The sequence below is a fragment of the Eulemur rufifrons genome, chromosome 23 (assembly GCF_041146395.1).
Source record: "Eulemur rufifrons isolate Redbay chromosome 23, OSU_ERuf_1, whole genome shotgun sequence".
In the NCBI taxonomy this organism is placed as follows: Eukaryota; Metazoa; Chordata; class Mammalia; order Primates; family Lemuridae; genus Eulemur; species Eulemur rufifrons.
Window position 1 is genome coordinate 28,864,723 of NC_091005.1, and position 18,607 is coordinate 28,883,329.

General features: G+C 40.2%; 1 protein-coding gene across 2 annotated transcripts; it reads right to left on the reverse strand.

Moving 5' to 3' along the window:
* Positions 1 to 5,087: 5,087 nt before the first annotated feature.
* On the reverse strand, positions 5,088 to 17,433 carry CNEP1R1 (CTD nuclear envelope phosphatase 1 regulatory subunit 1). Of its 2 annotated transcripts, XM_069456369.1 has the most exons (7): positions 17,329 to 17,433; positions 16,953 to 16,994; positions 16,194 to 16,265; positions 13,390 to 13,463; positions 9,939 to 10,048; positions 9,764 to 9,818; positions 5,088 to 6,432 (listed from the first exon to the last, which is right to left on the reverse strand). In XM_069456369.1, exons 1-7 carry the CDS (start codon positions 17,360 to 17,362, stop codon positions 6,391 to 6,393), a joined length of 429 nt encoding a protein of 142 aa, XP_069312470.1. In that variant the 5' UTR covers positions 17,363 to 17,433; the 3' UTR covers positions 5,088 to 6,390. The 2 variants fall into 2 exon arrangements, with proteins under 2 accessions (XP_069312470.1, XP_069312471.1); XM_069456370.1 differs by lacking the exon at positions 16,953 to 16,994 and having other exon boundaries at positions 17,338 to 17,433.
* Positions 17,434 to 18,607: the final 1,174 nt, after the last annotated feature.

Below are 18,607 nucleotides of genomic sequence, written 5' to 3' on the forward strand. Positions count from 1 at the left end.
TTTTCAGTTTTGCGGTGCTCAACCAGTAAGTAGAATGCAAATATTCCAGAATCCAAGAAATTCTGAAATCTGAAACACTTCTGGTCCCAAGCATTTCAGATAAGGGATGCTCCACCTGTATAAGAAACAAGACTGCCTATGTGTTGATAACTGAAGTTGGGTGATGTGTACAAGAAGGTTCATTACACTACTCTTTCTACTGTTACATGTGTTTAAAATATTCCATAACACAGGCCAGCCTCAGTGGCTCACACCTGATATCCCAGCACTTTGGGAGGTCGAGGTGGGAGAACAGTTTGAGGCCAAGAGCTTAAGACCAGCCTGAGCAACATAGCAAGGTCCCATCTCTACAAAAATAAAAAAGTTAGCTGGGTGTGGTGGTATGTGCCTGTAGTCCCAGCTACTCGGGAGGCTGAGGCAGGAGGATCCCTTGAGCCCAGGAGTTTGAGGTTGCTGTGAGCTGTGATGATGACACTGCACTCTAGCCTGGGCAACAGAGCAAGATCCTGTCTTGAAAAAGAAAAAATTCCGTAACCATTTATTGATATTTTTAAAAATGATTTTCATGGCAGAGCAGGGAAAAAATAAGTCTGATGATATTGATAGATAATTATAGGAAACTCAAAATTTACAAATCAACTTCTGGCAAGGATATAGATATATTTCTTTTGATTTACTTACTGACTTATAATAGACTTAGTATTCCTACTGTTATTTAAGTTACAATTCTTAGCACTTAGCCTTCTATCTTAAGAACCTCACCCCACACTAGGTAAACAAATGATGTAAAATACTTATGATTAAATGTTATTTATGTTCAAATCCAATTTCAATACCAAAGTCAAGATTCATTCCTTAATTCAACCAACAAGAATTGAGCATCTCCTATATGCCAGGCACTCTTGGGTACTCAAGATACATGCATGACAAGGTCTCAGAATAGGGACGCAAAATAAAAATTTCATCCTTATAACAATTTCACAAGATAGCTATTTAATAGGCGTAAAGGAGGAAAGTAAGATTCAGAGAGAATAAGTCACTTGCCCAGTGGCTAATGGAGGAAGCACGACTATAATCCAAATCGATCTGCCAAGCCTGCACACAACCCCAAGCCCTCGTACCTGTCAGGGGACATTAGGCTTGGCTGGACGCAGCTCTCTGGTATGCCACACAGACCAACTCTCCTCCGCGTGCGCTCCTGGAACACTGCTGCTGTGTATATTCCTCCAGCAGTCAAGGAGGCAAGAGAAGCTGACTTTGATTAGATAGAAAACAAATTATTTAAAGGATATTGGGTACCTCAGAAGGTCTAGAGATACAGTTTCAAGTTCCAGAAAAAAAAATGCCCACACCCATCCCATAGAACTGGCCAGATGGGGAAACTGACGCCACCACCACTGAGCGCTACCCAGTGCCCTGCAACAGAAATGCAGCTTTACCGCCTCCCCACGTGCCTGTGCCCCAAATGCAGGAGTCAGGGAAATTTCCAGGGTTGTCACGGGAGAGGATCGACCAAGACAGCTGGCATTCCCCGCACCCGGCAAGGATACTCCAAAGGAGCTGGGCAAGACTGGGCACAGTGGCTCATGTCTGTAATCCCAGTGCTTTGGGAGGCTGAGTTGGGAGGATCACTTGAGGCTAGGCATTCAAGACCAGCCTGGACAGCATAGTAAGACCCCATCTCTACAAAACATTTAAAAAAAATCAGCCAGGTGTGGTGACACATACCTGTAGTCCCAGCTACTTAGGAGGCTGAGGTGGGAAGATTGCTTGAGCCGAAGAGTTTGAGATTGCAGGGAGCTATAATTGTACCACTGCATTCCAGTCTGGGCAACAGAGTGAGACCCTGTCTCTAAAAAAAGAAAAAAAAAAAAAAAGAGTTGGGCAGACAGAAACCACAACAAACACCCACAGAGCCACAATGAATAGGTCTTTCATGAAATGCCAGCAAAGCAGGCAGTTAAACAGGTTTCTCTACTGCGGGGCCACTTGGAGCTTTTCACATGCTTTAGAGCAGAATCTCCAAGAGGAAGGTGCAATGGCTCCCAAACGCCGTGATCGTAGAAGCTTTATTTCTGTAACAAGTTACATAGGCTGGGAAAGGTGGTGGTGGTCGTGGTAGGCTTTGTGCTTAATTGCTTCCTCTCCTGTCCTCTGCTCAGTCCCACTCTCCCTTCTCAGACTCCACTACCTGCACTCTAATCCAGGAGCCCGAATCTCTCACCTGGACTGCAGCAGCAGCTTCCAGCTGGCTCCCCAGGCCGTGCCCCTTCAGTCGTCACAAAATGCAAATCCAGTTAAGTCACTTCCCTAACTCAAAGCACTTTGATGGCTTCCCACTGCCCTCATGAAACACCATGTTCTGGTTCCTACTTCCCATCTTCTCTCTTGTCACAACCCCTCTCCAGAACTGCTCTCCCCACTCCCCAAACACACCAGCTATGTTTGGCTTTCTAACTTCCTTAGAAAGACTTGTCTGGCTTGGGCCTCTTCCCACGGGCTCCTATAGCATCCTACACTTTTACCTTTCATTGCACTTAAACCACCTGGTAACTGACCATTGGTCTGTATTTCTCACCAGCAAACAAGTTCTGAGAGGGCAGAACTTCTTCCTCACACTTTTTTTTTTTGAGATAGAGTCTCACTATGTCACCTGGGCTAGAGTGCAATGGTGTCATCATAGCTCACTGCAACCTCAAACTCCTGGGCTCAAGTGATCCTCCTGCTTCAGCCTCCCAAGTAGCTGGGACTACAGGTGTGTGCCATGACACCTGGCTAATTTTTCTATTTTTAGTAGAGACGGACTCTCGCTCTTGCTCAGGGTGGTCTCGAACTCCTTAGCTCAAGTGATCCTCCCACCTCAGCCTCCCAGAGTGCTAAGATTACAGGTGTGAGCCACCGTGTCTGGCCCTCACACATTTTTAATATGTAGCAAATACTTGCCACGTAAAGGGGAGTCTATAAAGGCGATGAAAGAACACGCCTCAAAACTTTTAGGTAGCGAACATTGTTTTACTTTCTCTCACACACTCAAAAAGACTTGCATGGCAGACATCAATTGTGCACTAAAAACATTAGTTTTTAAAATGTTTGTGCTCCATGTTGAAGCAGACAAGATGTACTTACATCCTATTTTTAGTGGGGGAAAAAAGGAGAGGAAAAGACAGAAATTATATTTCCTCTTTGTACAAGCATATAAAAAGTCCAGAATCTGGAAAATGAGACCCAAATTTCTACGGTTTCAACAGGACAGGGAGTGACAGAGGCACTTAGCTGCTGATGAAGGCAGGACATCTGTCAGCCAGGACTGCCAGCATGGGCTCCACAAAATGCCAATCAGAGCACCTCAGAAAGCAGCACTAGCAGGTAGCTACAGCCTTAATGTTTTCGGTGAGGTCGTTCAAGAAGAGGAAAACACTTAAGACAGCTAAACACCATTTTCTTAATCATTAGAGGCCAAATATTCTTTCTCTTTGCATTTAATCCAATATTCAGGAGTTTGGTTCAAAAGATAAGCTGAATTTCCTCAAGGTTATCTCAACCAGGATGTTGACTTGGGGCAAGGTTGCAACAAAGAGATTTTGAGTTTTTTTTTTTTTAATACTGTGAGGATTTGGCTTAACGACTAAGTTTACTGAGCAAAATGTGAGCATTGATTCTGCAGCCAAGCACTATTTACGTGCTTTATATGAATTAACACTTTAGTACTCAATACAAACCTGAAGACTGGCATTATGCCTACCACCTATATATTATCGTCCTATACCTAGTAGACTGGCATTATGCCTATTTAATAAATGAGGAAACTGTTACATAACTTTCCTAAAGTTACAAAACTACTAAGTAGCAGATCTGAGATTCAAATCCAGTGTGGCCTAAGAGTCTACATTCTTCACATTGTAACAGCTCTCGAGTTAACAAATTGAACACACACACATAAACATCCTTTCAGTATGAGCCAGATACTTGCTGGCTCTGTCTTTAAGAAGTTGTGGGGAACTAGAGTAAGGAAGCACAATTTGCAAATCTGAGACTGTTTTTCCCACCTGTAAAATTAGAGGATGGGACTCAGTAAGTTCCTAACAGCGTGGGAGAGGGGATGAGAGGATGGAGGGGGTGGTGAGACGCTGAGGCGGCATGGATCCTTGGGTCAATACAATCAAGACTTTCTCGAAAAATGAATTGTTCTGCTAGAAGTAAAAGTATGAAAAATTTCTGGAACTGTAACAGAATTCTGTTTTCTCTGGGAGTCAATGAATTCCAAGTAGCCTGTCATCAGGAAATTTCCTCCTGATGCAAATGCATGCAAAGTATATGAACGTACACGGGTGTATTTTTATAGGGGAGAAGAGTCTTTTATCAAATACTCAAAGGAGTACATGACTCCAAAAAAGATTAAAGACCTATAAAATATTCAAAGGCCGGGCGCGGTGGCTCACGCCTGTAATCCTAGCACTCTGGGAGGCCGAGGCGGGTGGATCGCTCGAGGTCAGGAGTTCGAGATCAGCCTGAGCAAGAGCGAGATCCTGTCTCTACTAAAAATAGAAAGAAATTATATGGCCAACTAAAAATCTATATAGAAAAAATTAGCCGGACATAGTGGCGCATGCCTGTAGTCCCAGCTACTTGGGAGGCTGAGGCAGTAGGATCGCTTAAGCCCAGGAGTCTGAGGTTGCTGTGAGCTAGGCTGACGTCACGGCACTCACTCTAGCCTGGGCAACAAAGCGAGACTCTGTCTCAAAAAAAAAAAAAAAAAATATTCAGCTTTCTTGTTTGGAGGAAACTGGCAATCCAAGTTTGCAAAGAGCAATATGAGAAAACCTGCATCTTATGATTAAAAGCCAAATGTTGTTAGACTATCATGAATAGGACATATTAAAAGTAGTAATAGTCTAATAAACTGGGCACCTACAATTGCTACTTACAACTTGCTCTATTAAGCACAGAGTTAAAGAAAAATATTTCAGTTGGAACTAGGCTGTATCTGATACAACGTTTTAAAATATTTTCAGAGTTACAGACTTACAATAAACCAAAGAAAAGCCCAATCACTGGTTATATATAAAGTATTTATTTTTATGCACATATTTACCTACAAAATTTACAGAAAATAAAACAAAGCAGAATATATAGAATACTCTCTTAAGACTTTTTAGGAACAGAGGATTTTATTGCTGCAGTTCAAAGAATAAAATTGTATACATGTGAAAGCTAAGATGAACATTTAAGTTAAATGGCAGCCTTATTAAAAAGTTTTTGACTTATTACTGAATTTTCAACTTTATGTTAAATGAAATTTAAAAGATTGCTCATGAAATAATTTAACCTTTTCAAAATCTTTTAATAAACAGGTAAAAGGCACCTCTAGCACTTTAAAATATTTACAGCAATCCCAATAGTTTAATTTTAAGGGCTACTATAGTACACGTGGCCATTATGCATACACAGTATGTCAGTAACGCTCTCTGAACAGTGAGAATTGCAGGCTGGTTTGTGGGACGGCGCCCATGTTATCCTGTGATGGAGCGGGATGATCGATTACACCAGTGTACTAGCACGTCCACCACAGCACGAAATCCAGTTATCTAAAACAATGACTGTCAAATTCCCAGACAACACATAATTTATAACTAAACTTGCATATTCACAAGCATTTGGGGTGTTCTTAAAATTATTAAAAAAATATAAAGGATATTTAGCATTAAATGAAAACAATCAACTGGAAAACATAACCACAATAGTTGCTGGAGTTCGATATCTAGTTTAACAAAAAGTATTTCTCAAAACGTCTATGATTTCTTACAACATAATGGAGATGAGTTTTCCTCATGAATCCAATGTTTGTTCCGCAGTATGATTAAAAGAAGTGTATGTCATTTATCTGTTCTTTTGAAAGAAAAAAAAAACGTGTAAGAATGAAAGGCACACATAACAGCCGGTGTGAAAGAGCTGTGGGACGGCCAGCAGGTGTTCCTGAAACACTGGTGCAGGGGAGCAGAGTCCATACAACACTTTCCTCTTTGTTTAACATTGGCATTGATTTGCTATTTACAGTAGTCTGCAAAAATACATTATAAAAACTGAATGAGGTTCTGTTTCTAAGTTTAACTTAGTAACACACATACATACATACTTCACCTGCAAAAATCTTTGCAGGATCTGAAGTACTAAAGTGACGCTAATACTGAAACACAGGTAATCAATGGTACCAAAGCACTGATAACGTGAGTCATCATCCTCAAGATAATCTGGGTAAATATTGCACACTTCTTGTCAGTTGTTGCTATGACCTTCACATATCCAACTGCAAAGGAATCCTTTATGGCTTTTTGCTGTATCACTTATTTGAAGAAAGGCTGTTTTAGGTCCCATAACAATGAGTGCAGATTGTCATTGAACATGAGGCCTAGGTTTCAAAATTAGTTTTCCTGTCTGTAAAAAATGAAAAAAAATGTTTTCAATACATAGTTCTATGAAAAATGCCACCACCTATATCTAAGCCTTAAAGGGCATTCACAAGGTATCAGGAATTTTTCTATATTTAGTCAAGGTTAAACAATTAATACTTATGTTTTCACAGTTTCCTTTGTGTGGAGCTTTCTTCTGAATTCTTTATTACTTTAAAACATACATTCACTCTGTCATCCTGGCTGGAGTGCAGTGGCATGATCATAGCTCACTGCAGCCTCCAATGCCCAGGCTCGAGCGATCCTCTCACCTCAGCCCCCTGAGCAGCTAGGACTACAGGCATGTACCATGTCATCTGGCTAATTTTTCTTATTTTTTTGTAGAGATGGGGTCTCACTATGTTGCCAGACTGGTCTCAAACTCCTGGCCTCAAGTGATCCTCCTGCCTTGGCCTCCCAAAGTGCTGGCATTACAGGTGTGAGCCACTGTGCCCAGCCCACACATACATGTCTTTATTTGAATTTCCTATCCACCGATTACCTAGAAATCAAGCCAATCAATCCACCAGATACAATAACATTTCCTTTTTTTTTTTTACTCAGAAGGTCCACAGCAAAAATAAAATTTCAACTTATATAGATTTATACTTCTTATTATATGAAGTTTACAATAATAAATAAAGCTATGTATTTGAACAAAACATTACTTGTTTCCAACATAAAGTTTTAATTTTTCAAGTTAAAGAGTAAACTAATGGTTGGAGCAACAGACACTCACACACTGCAAGCATTCAGTATGGGGTATGGGCCGAGTTATATTTATTTAAAAAATAATAAGTACATACCACATTATCCAAACAACTCCACTTTTAGGAATTTATCTGGAGGAAACCAGATGTGAGTGTAAGGATGTACACAGAATTGTTATCAATGTATTCATTCCACATTTATTGAGTGCCTAATACGTACCAGGCCCTGTGTGAAGTGCTAGGGAGCAAATAACAAACTAAACAAAAACCCTTGTCTTTGTGGAGCTTAAGTTCTAGTGGGAACACAGATGAGATATTTACTGGGAAACAAACATTATGTCCAATAGGGGATTAAATTATGATGTACCCATTAAATGGGACAATATGCAATTCAATAGAATGGAAGACTTGAATTTAAGTATGTAAAAAAAAAAAAATAAGATGTCAAAAAAATAAGATGAAAATAAAATTATATGGACAAATTTTTTAAAATTAAAAAAAAAAAAAAAAAAAAAAAGAATGTAAGATCTCAACTGAGAGAATGTAGGTCAAAGGGATAAGGCCAGGCAGGACCTTGCATAGTTAATGTTCAGTAACTGGCAGCTCTTAAGTCCTAACGCTGGGTCAAAGAAGCAAGTTTGAAAAATCCGTATCATCTTCCTTTCATAAAAGGTCAATGAAAACATACAACAAAACTCAAAACATAGTGATTAGCTTTGGACTGATTCCCAGGAGGTTTTAATTAATGTACTTTATTTTTTATCCTCAGGTCAAAAGTATTGGCAGGATTCTTGGTTACCTCCTGCTTCTCACTTTCACTTAAATTTTGGCTTCGTTTTTGGTGATTCCTTGATGTCTTGGGCAGGGGTACACATGACACAAGAATAAACACGAGTTGGTTACTGATACTGGTCAACGTGTACATGGGAGTTCATTATACTCCTCTATTACGTTTGAAAATTTTTGTAATTAAAATTTTAGAAAAAGGTACCAACCTGAGTATATTGTTCGGTAACTTGTGCTTTTTTTTGTACCTAACACTTTATCTTGGAAATATTCCATAGATTTACTTACAAATTGACATAAAGGCTTACTTCTGGTTTTCTAAGACACAGCTGCACCAAAGCCTATTTTGCTACTCCCCTGCTGAGCGCTGTAAAGACTGTCTCCATTTTTTCACTACTGCAAAGGATGCTGCAACGAACCACCTTGTACTCGCCCCCTTGTGTGCATGGGCCATGGTTTCCCCGCCCCCAGCCAGGGTGGCCACACAGAAGTAGAACAGCTGGCTCACAGTACGTGCACATTTTACCTGTTAAAAGAATGATTAAAAACTACTCTGCAAAGTGGCTGTACCAATTTATACTGCCGACACAATGTGTGTGGGTATACCAGTGTCACCATAACACGAGTTAGCAGAGTATTTGCCAGTCTGACAGGTAAAGCTAAGGAAAACTCACTGTTTTACTTTGCATTTCCCTGATTACAAATGAGGTTGTCTAGTCTTGACGTATGTTTCTTGGCCATTTGTAATTCCTCTTCTCTGACATACTTTTCCCCATTTTTTAAATGGACTGTTTGTCTTTTTCTTATTGACTTTTATTGTATTTTATTTTATTTTTTAAGAAATGGAGTCTTGCTCTGTTGCTCAGGCTGGAGTGCAGCGGCATGTTCACAGCCCACTGCAGCCTTGAACTCCTGGGCTCCAGTGATCCTGCGGCCTTAGCATCCACACCTGGTTTCTTACTGATTTTTAACAGGTCTTTAACAAAAGTTTTAAATGTTGGTGCAATCAAATGTATCCCACTTTTTCCATTATGGCATTTCTGTTTTTGCTTTTTTTTTTTTTGAGACAGGGTCTCACTCTGTCATTCGGGCTAGAGTGCAGTGGCATCATCATAGCTCACTGCAATCGCAAACTCCTAGCCTCAAGCAGTTCTCCTGCCTCAGCCTCCCAAAGTGCTGGGATTACAACCCACTGCACCAGGTTGCATTTCTGTTTGTGTCTTAAAAAGGCTTTATTTTAGCTGGGCGCAGTGGCACACGCCTGTAGTCCCAAATACTTGGGAGGCTGAGGTGGGAGGAATTGCTTGAGGCCAGGAGTTCGAGTCTAGTCTGGGCAATATAGTGAATGCCATCTCTTTGGGAAAAAATAAAAAGTGAGACCCTGTCTCTAGAAAAAATTAAAATAAAAAATTAAGTGGGCACGATGGTGTGTGTCTATAATCCCAGCTACTGAGGAAGCTGAGGCAGAAGGATAACTCGAGCCCAGGAATTTGAATCCAGCATGGGCAACACAGTGAGACCCTATCTCAGAAAAAAAAAAAAAAAAAAAAAGTAGTAAGATGCATCATGATTTTATGTCATTAGCAAAGATTTTATGTCATTGCCAACTCTGCCAATTTAATTGTTAGACTCCATTGATTAGATGTATCTCAATGGTAGAGATGTTAAAATGTAAAAAAAAGTGTCACAAATCAGTGCTATAAAGTATATTCCCACTATTAAGTCCACAGAGACAATTTATTGTTAATGTCTGTTTTTCTAAAGCCAATCACTTCAGTCCTTTGATGCAAGTCTATAATTTTCTAATAAAAAAATACTTACATCATCACAAGACATATTGTACTCTGCTAATACCGTTCGACATCGAGCAGCTATACTGAATAAATGTGGTCAAAGGAAAATTTCTCATTTCAAGAGTAAGCTTCTAACAATCACCCACATCACCAAGAAGGTATTTTAATCCAAGGAATAAAATTCAATCCATGGTAAAGGATACATTGATGGTGCAACTACTCTCTTGTGTATTCCAGCAAAGAACAAGCCTATTAGAGTTATACAGCTAATGGTGAAAAACGGATGATTCCATAATGATGTGAAGAAGGACACCTGTAAAACAAAATTTTGAAATACAAAAATGTTAACAATCGTTGAACAATACTGGTTCCTACCTCCCCACTCATACATAAATATATGTAATATTTTTATCATCTAAACTATGAAGATTTGAAGACTTCCAATAATCCTAGTTCTCTGTATTGCAATGCTGTAAAAATAAAAACTATGTGTATGCTTTGTATCTTCTATATAGCAAGACAGTCTAGCAACATTTTCTCCATCCACTTCAAATACTTGAACCATTACAAATTCATTCCTATAATCAAAAAACAACCCTACCAAAGATATTCACTGAACTCTGTGTTGCTAAAAAGATGAGGCCTCTGATCTCAATGAAAACACAAGCCAAATGTGATCTAGTTACCTTTCCTGTTAAAAAGATTCCTTAAGAGAACTGAGCAAACTCTGCCATTCGTAACCTGGTCCCAGTCTAATTTTCCTCTCCTGCCACACTTCCACACATGTGCTACCTTGGTACCTCTCTCCCTCCCCTCTACCTGGCTAACGCCACATCCTTAAAACATGCAGCTCTAGTATCACCCTTTTTCCCTGCAGAAGCAAAAAACAAGTTTGGTTTTGAAGCCACTGAGGTTTAGATGGCCAGAGGACATTGAAGCAGGGAAAAATGATTAGTACCTGCCCACAAAGAACTAGAATTAAAGAGAAAGAAAGGGCTAATTTCAGATCTGAGTGTAATTAGATGACAGTAGAAAACACGACAATACACAATTCTGAGACTGTGTAGAAGGACAAGGGCCCAGGATACGTGATGGGAATACTGAAGAGTGGGCACTGAAGCCAGACGACGGGGGAATAGACAGGTAGACTGGAGAAAGAGAGAAGACAAGACAAGCATTTAGAGCACCTGGAAAAATGAATCAAATGGATTAGTAATCAGATGGGAGCGACAGAATCAAGCTAAGGACATCCCCACTTCACTCTCACACCAAGAGATGCACATGTACCTGTTTCAAGACAGAGAACGAAACATGCGTACACATTTCAAGACAGAGAAAAGCACCAGGGAGATGGTCCAACATGGTAGTGGTTAAATAAGTTGGTCAGGTGAAGAAATGAGAGGCTGAAAACATCAGAAGGGAAGAAGTTCCCAGGAAGATATCCCGAAGAAAGGTTAATATTCCAGAAGAATACCTTCTTAAAACCTCTGAGAAGAACTTAATTCTCACAAGCCAGCTCTGTTTTATGAGGCCTGCACAATGTTAGTGCATAAGGAGATTTATGTCTTAATTTTAATCAGGTTAGTCAGTATCAGCCTTCTCTCCTCCATGGCAGTAAACCACCGCATCCCACCGCAGTTCTCCCCTCACGTCGGGCATCCATGCACTTTCCAGTCTGCCATACTCTTTCTCTGCCTAGTTTCTTCCAGCTAGCCACGGGCGGCTGAGTTGGCAACTCCTGCTACAGACACAATTGCTGGCTAAAACTTTTGTCAGGTTTGGGGTTATTAAACACTGAAATCTAAAGAGCCAACCCTTAGGCTAATAGTCATACTCTCATCTAATTTAGAAAATTATATTAACTACATAGTTTTGGGCCTATTTCAAATTACATTTAATTCTGTGTTTTATTAAGATCTCAACTAGCTGAAATCAGCTTATATTTTTCCCAATTAGAAGTCAGACTCATTTCCCAAGACAGATCTTTTTCAATCTTCTTGCCAGCCTCCTTCCAATCTTCCCCTAAAGATGAGTACCAAGTGGAGCCTTAAGATCAGATTTTTATAACTGAACACACAGGAGAGTTTCCTGCCTGCCATCAAAATCCTCTATTAACATAAAATTCCATCACCAACCTCCCCTGCTCCCATCCTTTTCTGTCTCCACCTCAGTGGATCAAGTTAGGGAGATCACATGCTAAATAAACCTCTGGCTGTCTAAACCACCATTGAGAATGATGACAAAAGCCTTACTATTAGGTTTTCCTTCTGTATAACCTAAAAGGTAATAAATAAAGCTACTGGGAATAGTCTACTTAATTATAGCTTAAAAAGAAGGAAGGGATTTTGAAGATTTGTGGAAAGTACATCATGACTACCTAAATAAAACTGCAATGGGGGAAAAATCTTCACTGGAAAATTGAAGACTACTGCTTCTCTAATACAAAAGCCTGAGTTTGAAATTAAGGTACAAGTTAGGAGGAAGAGGTAGAAATTTGAAAAACATGCTATCAGCTTCCATCAAGAAATGTTTCAAGAAATAACATTATGAAATCTGTCACTGCATTTGGTATAGGAATATTCTTGCACAGTGCCCAAGGGGAGATCTCCCTCTGTTTCCTATATGGAACTTCAAGCAGGAAATTGTTTGAGATAAATGCTGAGAAAGAAAAGCTTTGCTAGCTTCCAGGAACTGATACGGGACTTCTCCTCACAGACAATGAAAATCATAGAATTAACTGTGACTTCATTGATTAGATAACTTTGAGAGCAACTTTTTTTTTTGGAGACAGAGTCTCCCTCTGTCACTCATGCTAGCGTCCAGAGGCATCACCATAGCTCAGTGAAACCTCAAACTCCTGGGCTCAAGTGATCCTTCTGCCTCAACCTCCTAAGCAGCTGGGACTACAGGTGTTTGCCACTACACTCAGCTAATTTTTCTATTTCTTGTAGAGATGGGGTCTCACCCTTGCTCAGGCTGGTCTCAAACTCCTGACCTCAAGCAATGTTCATGCTTTGGCCTCCCAGAGTGACAGGATCACAGGCATGAGCCACTGTGCCCGGCCCTGGAGAGTAACTTCTAATTCAATTCTGGCAACTGTGCTGGACCACACCGCCTACATATCAGTGACCTGGTTTCCTTCTTGGTTTTGACCTCCTAGTCTGTTTTTTATTTAGTCCCTACTTTTTATTACACTTATATTTTGCTATTTTATCATCTATGTTTCCTGTGAAGTCTCAAATACTTTATGGACTAGAACAAGGTATTAAGAGAGATAACTCAGAAGGAAATGTTATTTTATGATTTTTGAAAGCTGGCACTGATGACACTAAATGAACAAACAGAACAAAGAATGTTCACAATGAAGTAAGTAAAAATAAGCTATGTAAAAACTATACAAATTCACAAATAATGTAAATGTAGTAATATTTCTTAGGTCTTTTCCCTTGTAAAGATACTTAATTCACAACAGCCAGCTAAAGTTTTCCTTAAGCAAATTAATATAAGGTATATTTTTAATATAATGATTAATATCACTAGTAGTAAGAATAGGTAACATTTGAATACTTTATAATTACCAAATTTCAAAGGGATAAGAAAGCAGTATTCCTTATCTCACTTAATCCACTAAAGATTTTAAAACAAAACTTCTACCTTTTGTGTCTCAGGATCTATTAACCAGTTCCAGGCACCAGTAGCTGTACAGACAGATACCACTATAAGAAGCACTGATAAAAGATAAACACAAAATTAGTAAGCAAATACACTTTTACTATTTGATACTACCACCACCAGTTCCTAATAAATGGCAGCCAAAAAATATAGCACTTTATTAAATGGAAAATGCACAGACGAGACTTGGGCATTAGGAGACCTTGAGAAATTCCCTTAAACACTGTCAACCTTAGTAATTGATGATACTGTCTCCCTTGTTATTAGTACTTAGTCAGAACTTATGAAGACTAATGAAATTAAAAGAACCCAGATGGTAAAACTTCAATATAGGATTCTATGTTATGTAACTTTTACTTTCTGTGATTTTGCAGATTTTATAAATCCAAATTAAAAAAAAAAAAAACCAGCTCGTATTTTCTAAAGTCAACAAACCAAAGACTCCTTTTTGAATGTACTAAGAAGTCCAACTAAAGGATTTCTGCCTTGCAGACAACTGCATGCTGCTGAGCTAAACAAAGGTCAGTGTAGGAAGTATGGAGCACGCCAGCCAGTCTCAGGTTTTCTTTAAGGGACTTAAAGGAAGGCAGGGTAGAAATTACTGCTAGTGGAATTTAGAAAAGGTTTCTTTCTCCCCACCAAGCCAGAATTATTTCAGAAATTCTAAATAAACCATAAGTAAAACTTAAGAAGAAATAGTATTACTAAAAAACAATAAAGGGGCACGAAAACCTAGTTAACATCCTACAGATGGTGACAGTTGCCTTTCAGTTAGGATGCATACTTTTTCAAATGTAGAGCATTTTCAAAGAGCAACAAAAATATAGTAAAACCTTAATTATCTAGAATTCCTGGTGATGTACTTTGAGAAAAGGTAAATCAGAGAAAAAAAAAAAAAAACCCCTCATTTTAGGAATTTAATTAATCATGTCCTGAGCTCGGAACTGATTAAATTCAATTTCTTATAATTCTATATTTCCAGAAATTTACCATTATTACACAGGTACTTTTTTCTTAAATGAAGCAAAAGCAAAAAGGTCCTAGAAAGGATCTCATACGTATGCTTTTATTGGACTGGTACATTAGCCAAACTGATGTCATTTATATGGAAGTGCTGAGACTACGGGTCAGAGAAAATGTAAAGTGTATTCACAATATTGCATTTTATAAGAGAACACAGCGTCATATACATTTTCTCAAGTAACAGTGAAACAAAGGTTTTAGGGATAATTCATAGGTAAGCCAAAAAACCTGAGAAAATCATTATCTGTAAATTCTGACCAATCAGAATTCTCACAGCACATGATTAAAACTTTGCAAATCGGCTGGGCATGGTGGCTCATGCCTGTAATCCTAGCACTCTGGGAGGCCAAGGTGGGAGGATTGCTTGAGCTCAGGAGTTCGAGCCAGCCTAAGCAAGAGCGAGAACCCCTCTCTACTAAAAATAGAAAAATTAGTCAGGAATTGTGGCGAGCACATGTGTAGTTCCAGCTACTCCGGAGGCTGAGGCAGGAGGATTGTTTGAGCCCAGGAGTTTGAGGTTGCTGTGAGCTAGGCTGACACTATGGCACTCGGGGCAATAGAGTGAGACTCTGTCTCAAAAAACAAAAACAAAAAAACAAAAAACCTTTGTAAATCGATTTAATAAAAATTACACGAAAAATCTTGACACAGGTAAAGATCCCCAGCTGGGCACAGTGGCTCATGCCTGTAATCCTATCACTTTGGGAGGCCAAGGCAGGAGGATTGCTTGAGGCCAGGAGTTTGAGATCAGCCTGAGCAAGAGCGAGATCCCATCTCTATTAAAAATAGAAAAATTAGCTGGGCATGGTGGCACAAGCCTGTAGCCCCAGCTACTTGGGAGGCTGAGGCAGGAGGACAGCTTAAGCCCGGGTGTTTGAGGTTGTAGTGAGCTATGATGATACCATTGCACTATATCCCGGGCAACAGAATGAGACTCTATCTCACAAAAAACAAACCACCACCACCCCCACAATTTCAATAGTACTCTTTTGTTCCTGCACACTGAGTTACACTTTGAAATAAAATATGTCCTCAATGTGTGCTACTGTACTTCCTTCTTGGCAGGAATTAAATTTCAATAATGAACATCCAAGAAATTAAGACTGGTCCCAATGCAGGTTAGCAAAGTGTTTTGTTTGATGATCTCATCACTTGTATGTTTGTCCAAATTTCTTATATATTTCCATGGGGCAGTAACCACAATTCATTCAAATCCTATTTTAAAGCACTCATGATATTTACGAATACACAGTGATAATGTGAATTTCTTTTCTATATCAGGCTCCAAAGCAACACAATTATGCTTTGTTAAAAATCAACTACAGGTAATTTCATAACCTTTGCAAGTATACACTAAGTAATATGATTTGTCTTAATAAAACTTTATTCAATAGTTTGTAGGCAAATTGCAAAACTGCTTAACAGACTACTGAAATTTTTACGTGTTATCAAAGTTGGAATATTTGTTTAATAAAAATTAAAGTCTATGTATTTTAATGGAAAAATAAAAATTCAACTACAAGAAATAGATTGTTCTTTTATAGAGACAAGTTATGATTTTATTTTCTTAAAAATTTCTTTATAATGCATTGTTTACAATGTTAAATAAATATAAAAATTGTCTAAACCAAAAGAAATCTTATGGTTTACTAAAAGTAAGCATTTGTTAATCTAAAATTTTATAAAAAAGCAAATCATTCCTACATATGGAAAAAGTATCAACTACCAGTTTATTTTCCCTTAAAAAACGTTCTGGAACTTACTTCTCCAACGTCCAGTGGCAGGTTGCAAACAATGAATATATTCAGTAAGTCTCCTCTCAAAAGCCTTGAGATCTAGATAAAAAGATTTCAATTTTCTAATTAGCCACTCTTGACTAGTTTGAGTCTATTAAGACAAAATTTAAGATACTCTAACTGCTCCAGGTCTTACACACCAACTTACATGTATCACTGCACTGTTTACTTCGTTTACTATGACAGCTTTAAGCACTTGACAAAAAATTAGGTTTCTTTAATTCCAATTTCACATATAAGGAAACTGGCTGGTTCACTTTTAGAAGCTTCGTAAAATGGTACGTGGAAAATCAGCAGCAACCTCAGCCGGCGCCAAAAGCTAGAATTTTGGGGGTTGCAAATACAAGGATCAAAATCAAGTCGAGTTTTAATTCTGTTGGAACCAAAAACGTTCTGTTAGAACAACGTTATTACCTACTACCAAAGTCTTCGAGGTCTATTTGCCTTCAGTTACCGGACCTTAGTGTCTAGCTCTTATATTTAATTAATGGCTCTGCGGTCTGGTCTTACTAGACTTCTTGACGCTGATAACGGGTGGGTGTGGAAAGACACTCCCCTTTTCTCCCTCCAAATGGGTTACAGGTGATCTTCGTGGCACTATCGAAGCGCCGACACCTAGTTCTAAGAAATAGGGGCGTCTAAGATGCTCCCTCTGAATGAGAGGTGGGGTATCCTTTCCACAGTGGTGTGTTTTAAACTATGAAAGACCAAGAAGCACGTCCTGACCCCGACAGTTACCGGAAACCACAGCAGGAATCGGGGAGACAACTTGTCGGGTTGTCAGAATAAAACGAAGATAAAATGAATAACCACACTACAGTGCACGACGTGCAAGTGTTTGCCAATAAGCAGAAAATAGAAGTGAAACCCGGAGAGGAGCTCCACGGTTTTAGCAGGGGTCGGGGGAACGGAGAGAGCTGACGCACCAGCCTCGGCGTCGGGCCAGGTCCGACCGCCCCTCGGCAGGTCCCCGCGCCCCCCAGCTCCGGGCCCCATCTCTCCATCCTCCGCGGCCTCCTCTCCCCGGGCGGGGTCTCCGCGACTGCGGCCCCTCCGGAGCCCCGCCAGGCTCCGAGAGAGACCTGGGACGGGCCCCAGGGGCCCACCCTACCTTCCGCCTGCTCCAGCGAGTTCATGTCGGGCGGCAGTTCGGGTCACTGCCGCTGGCCCGTCCGCATCGCAGCTTCCGCGGCCCCCGCCCGGCCCGCAGCGCCAACTCCCACCTCTAACCGCTCCGCTCTGCCCCTCCCCGTCGCACCGCCCCTTGCATACATCCGCAACGCTCATTGGACACTTTTGCCAGACCTCCCAACCAAGACGGTTTTCTATTGGCCAACTCCTGTACTGGCCGCGGGGCCTAGCGTTGGACGGTCAGCCGGAGGGACCAAGAACTGCCGGCGGCCGGGCTGGCGTAACGCTGGCGCCGCCTCCTGCCCCGGGGAGGAACTGCAACCTGTCCGAGCCAGGTCGCTCATTCACACGTTCCTGGTTGGTTCCATGCCTGGTTTTTTCGTCCCTCAAATGTTGATTGAGCGCCCACTACCTTCAGGGCAACAGCAATCAACGAGCTGGCCCTGCCCTCAAGGATCTCAAAGGGAAATGGAATGTGATCAGAGTAACTAGAACCCCAAGTAATGTATTTCCTTAATTATGCTAGCCTAGATACCTAACCCCTTGTAAGAGTAAGCATTTCTGTCTTGGTTACTTTCTTCTCCCATCACCCAACTTTCATGAATCATAAACGAGGCAAAATATAAACCCCGATACCTATCACTTAAAAAAAATCTGTAAGGGATTGATTACATTTATATTTGATTACAATGCCTTCTTGCTCATTTCGTGGTGGTCATTGATTAATTCCAGAACTGTTTATTGCATAACATGCTAGGCAATGTGTTTATCAGAGATACAGTTATAAGCAAGATAGACAAGATTCCTGTCCTCAAACTGGAAGGGTTACAACAGGCAACAAACATGCAAATAAGGAATTGATTTCAGATAAGTATAATTCTATGAGGGAAGTAACAGGGTAATTTAAGATACAGTAAGATAAAGGAAGGTTGGCAGGAGCTATTGTTCTGGGAGGGCTTCGTGGGGCGGGGGCATTTAACCTGAGAACCCAGAGATGGATGAGAAGAAACCAGTCATGCAAAGATGAGGGCTGAGAAGGTTCTAAGCAGCACTGAAATTTTTTCAGTCTTGGTATTTTCTGTATTTTATTCATCCTCAACCTTCCTCCTTCCCACTTGCCAGCAGAATTAACTGACACCTCTCCCGCTTTGTAGGTTCCTCTACCATAGCACTTTTCAAAATTTCCCATTTAGAGAGGCTTCCTCTGTCCAAACCTTTTGCATGCATTATCTCATTTAACCTTCCAAGGT

Coding starts and splice junctions, on each gene's coding strand:
- CNEP1R1 (XM_069456369.1), bottom strand. CDS start 17,362: ATGAACTCGCTGGAGCAGGCGGAAGGTAGGGTGG. Junction 16,266..16,952: donor GGTTTCCGGTAACTGTCGGG/GTCAGGACGTGC, acceptor CTTTTTATCTAG/ATCTCAAGGCTTTTGAGAGG. Junction 9,819..9,938: donor AGAGTAGTTGCACCATCAAT/GTATCCTTTACC, acceptor ACATTTATTCAG/TATAGCTGCTCGATGTCGAA.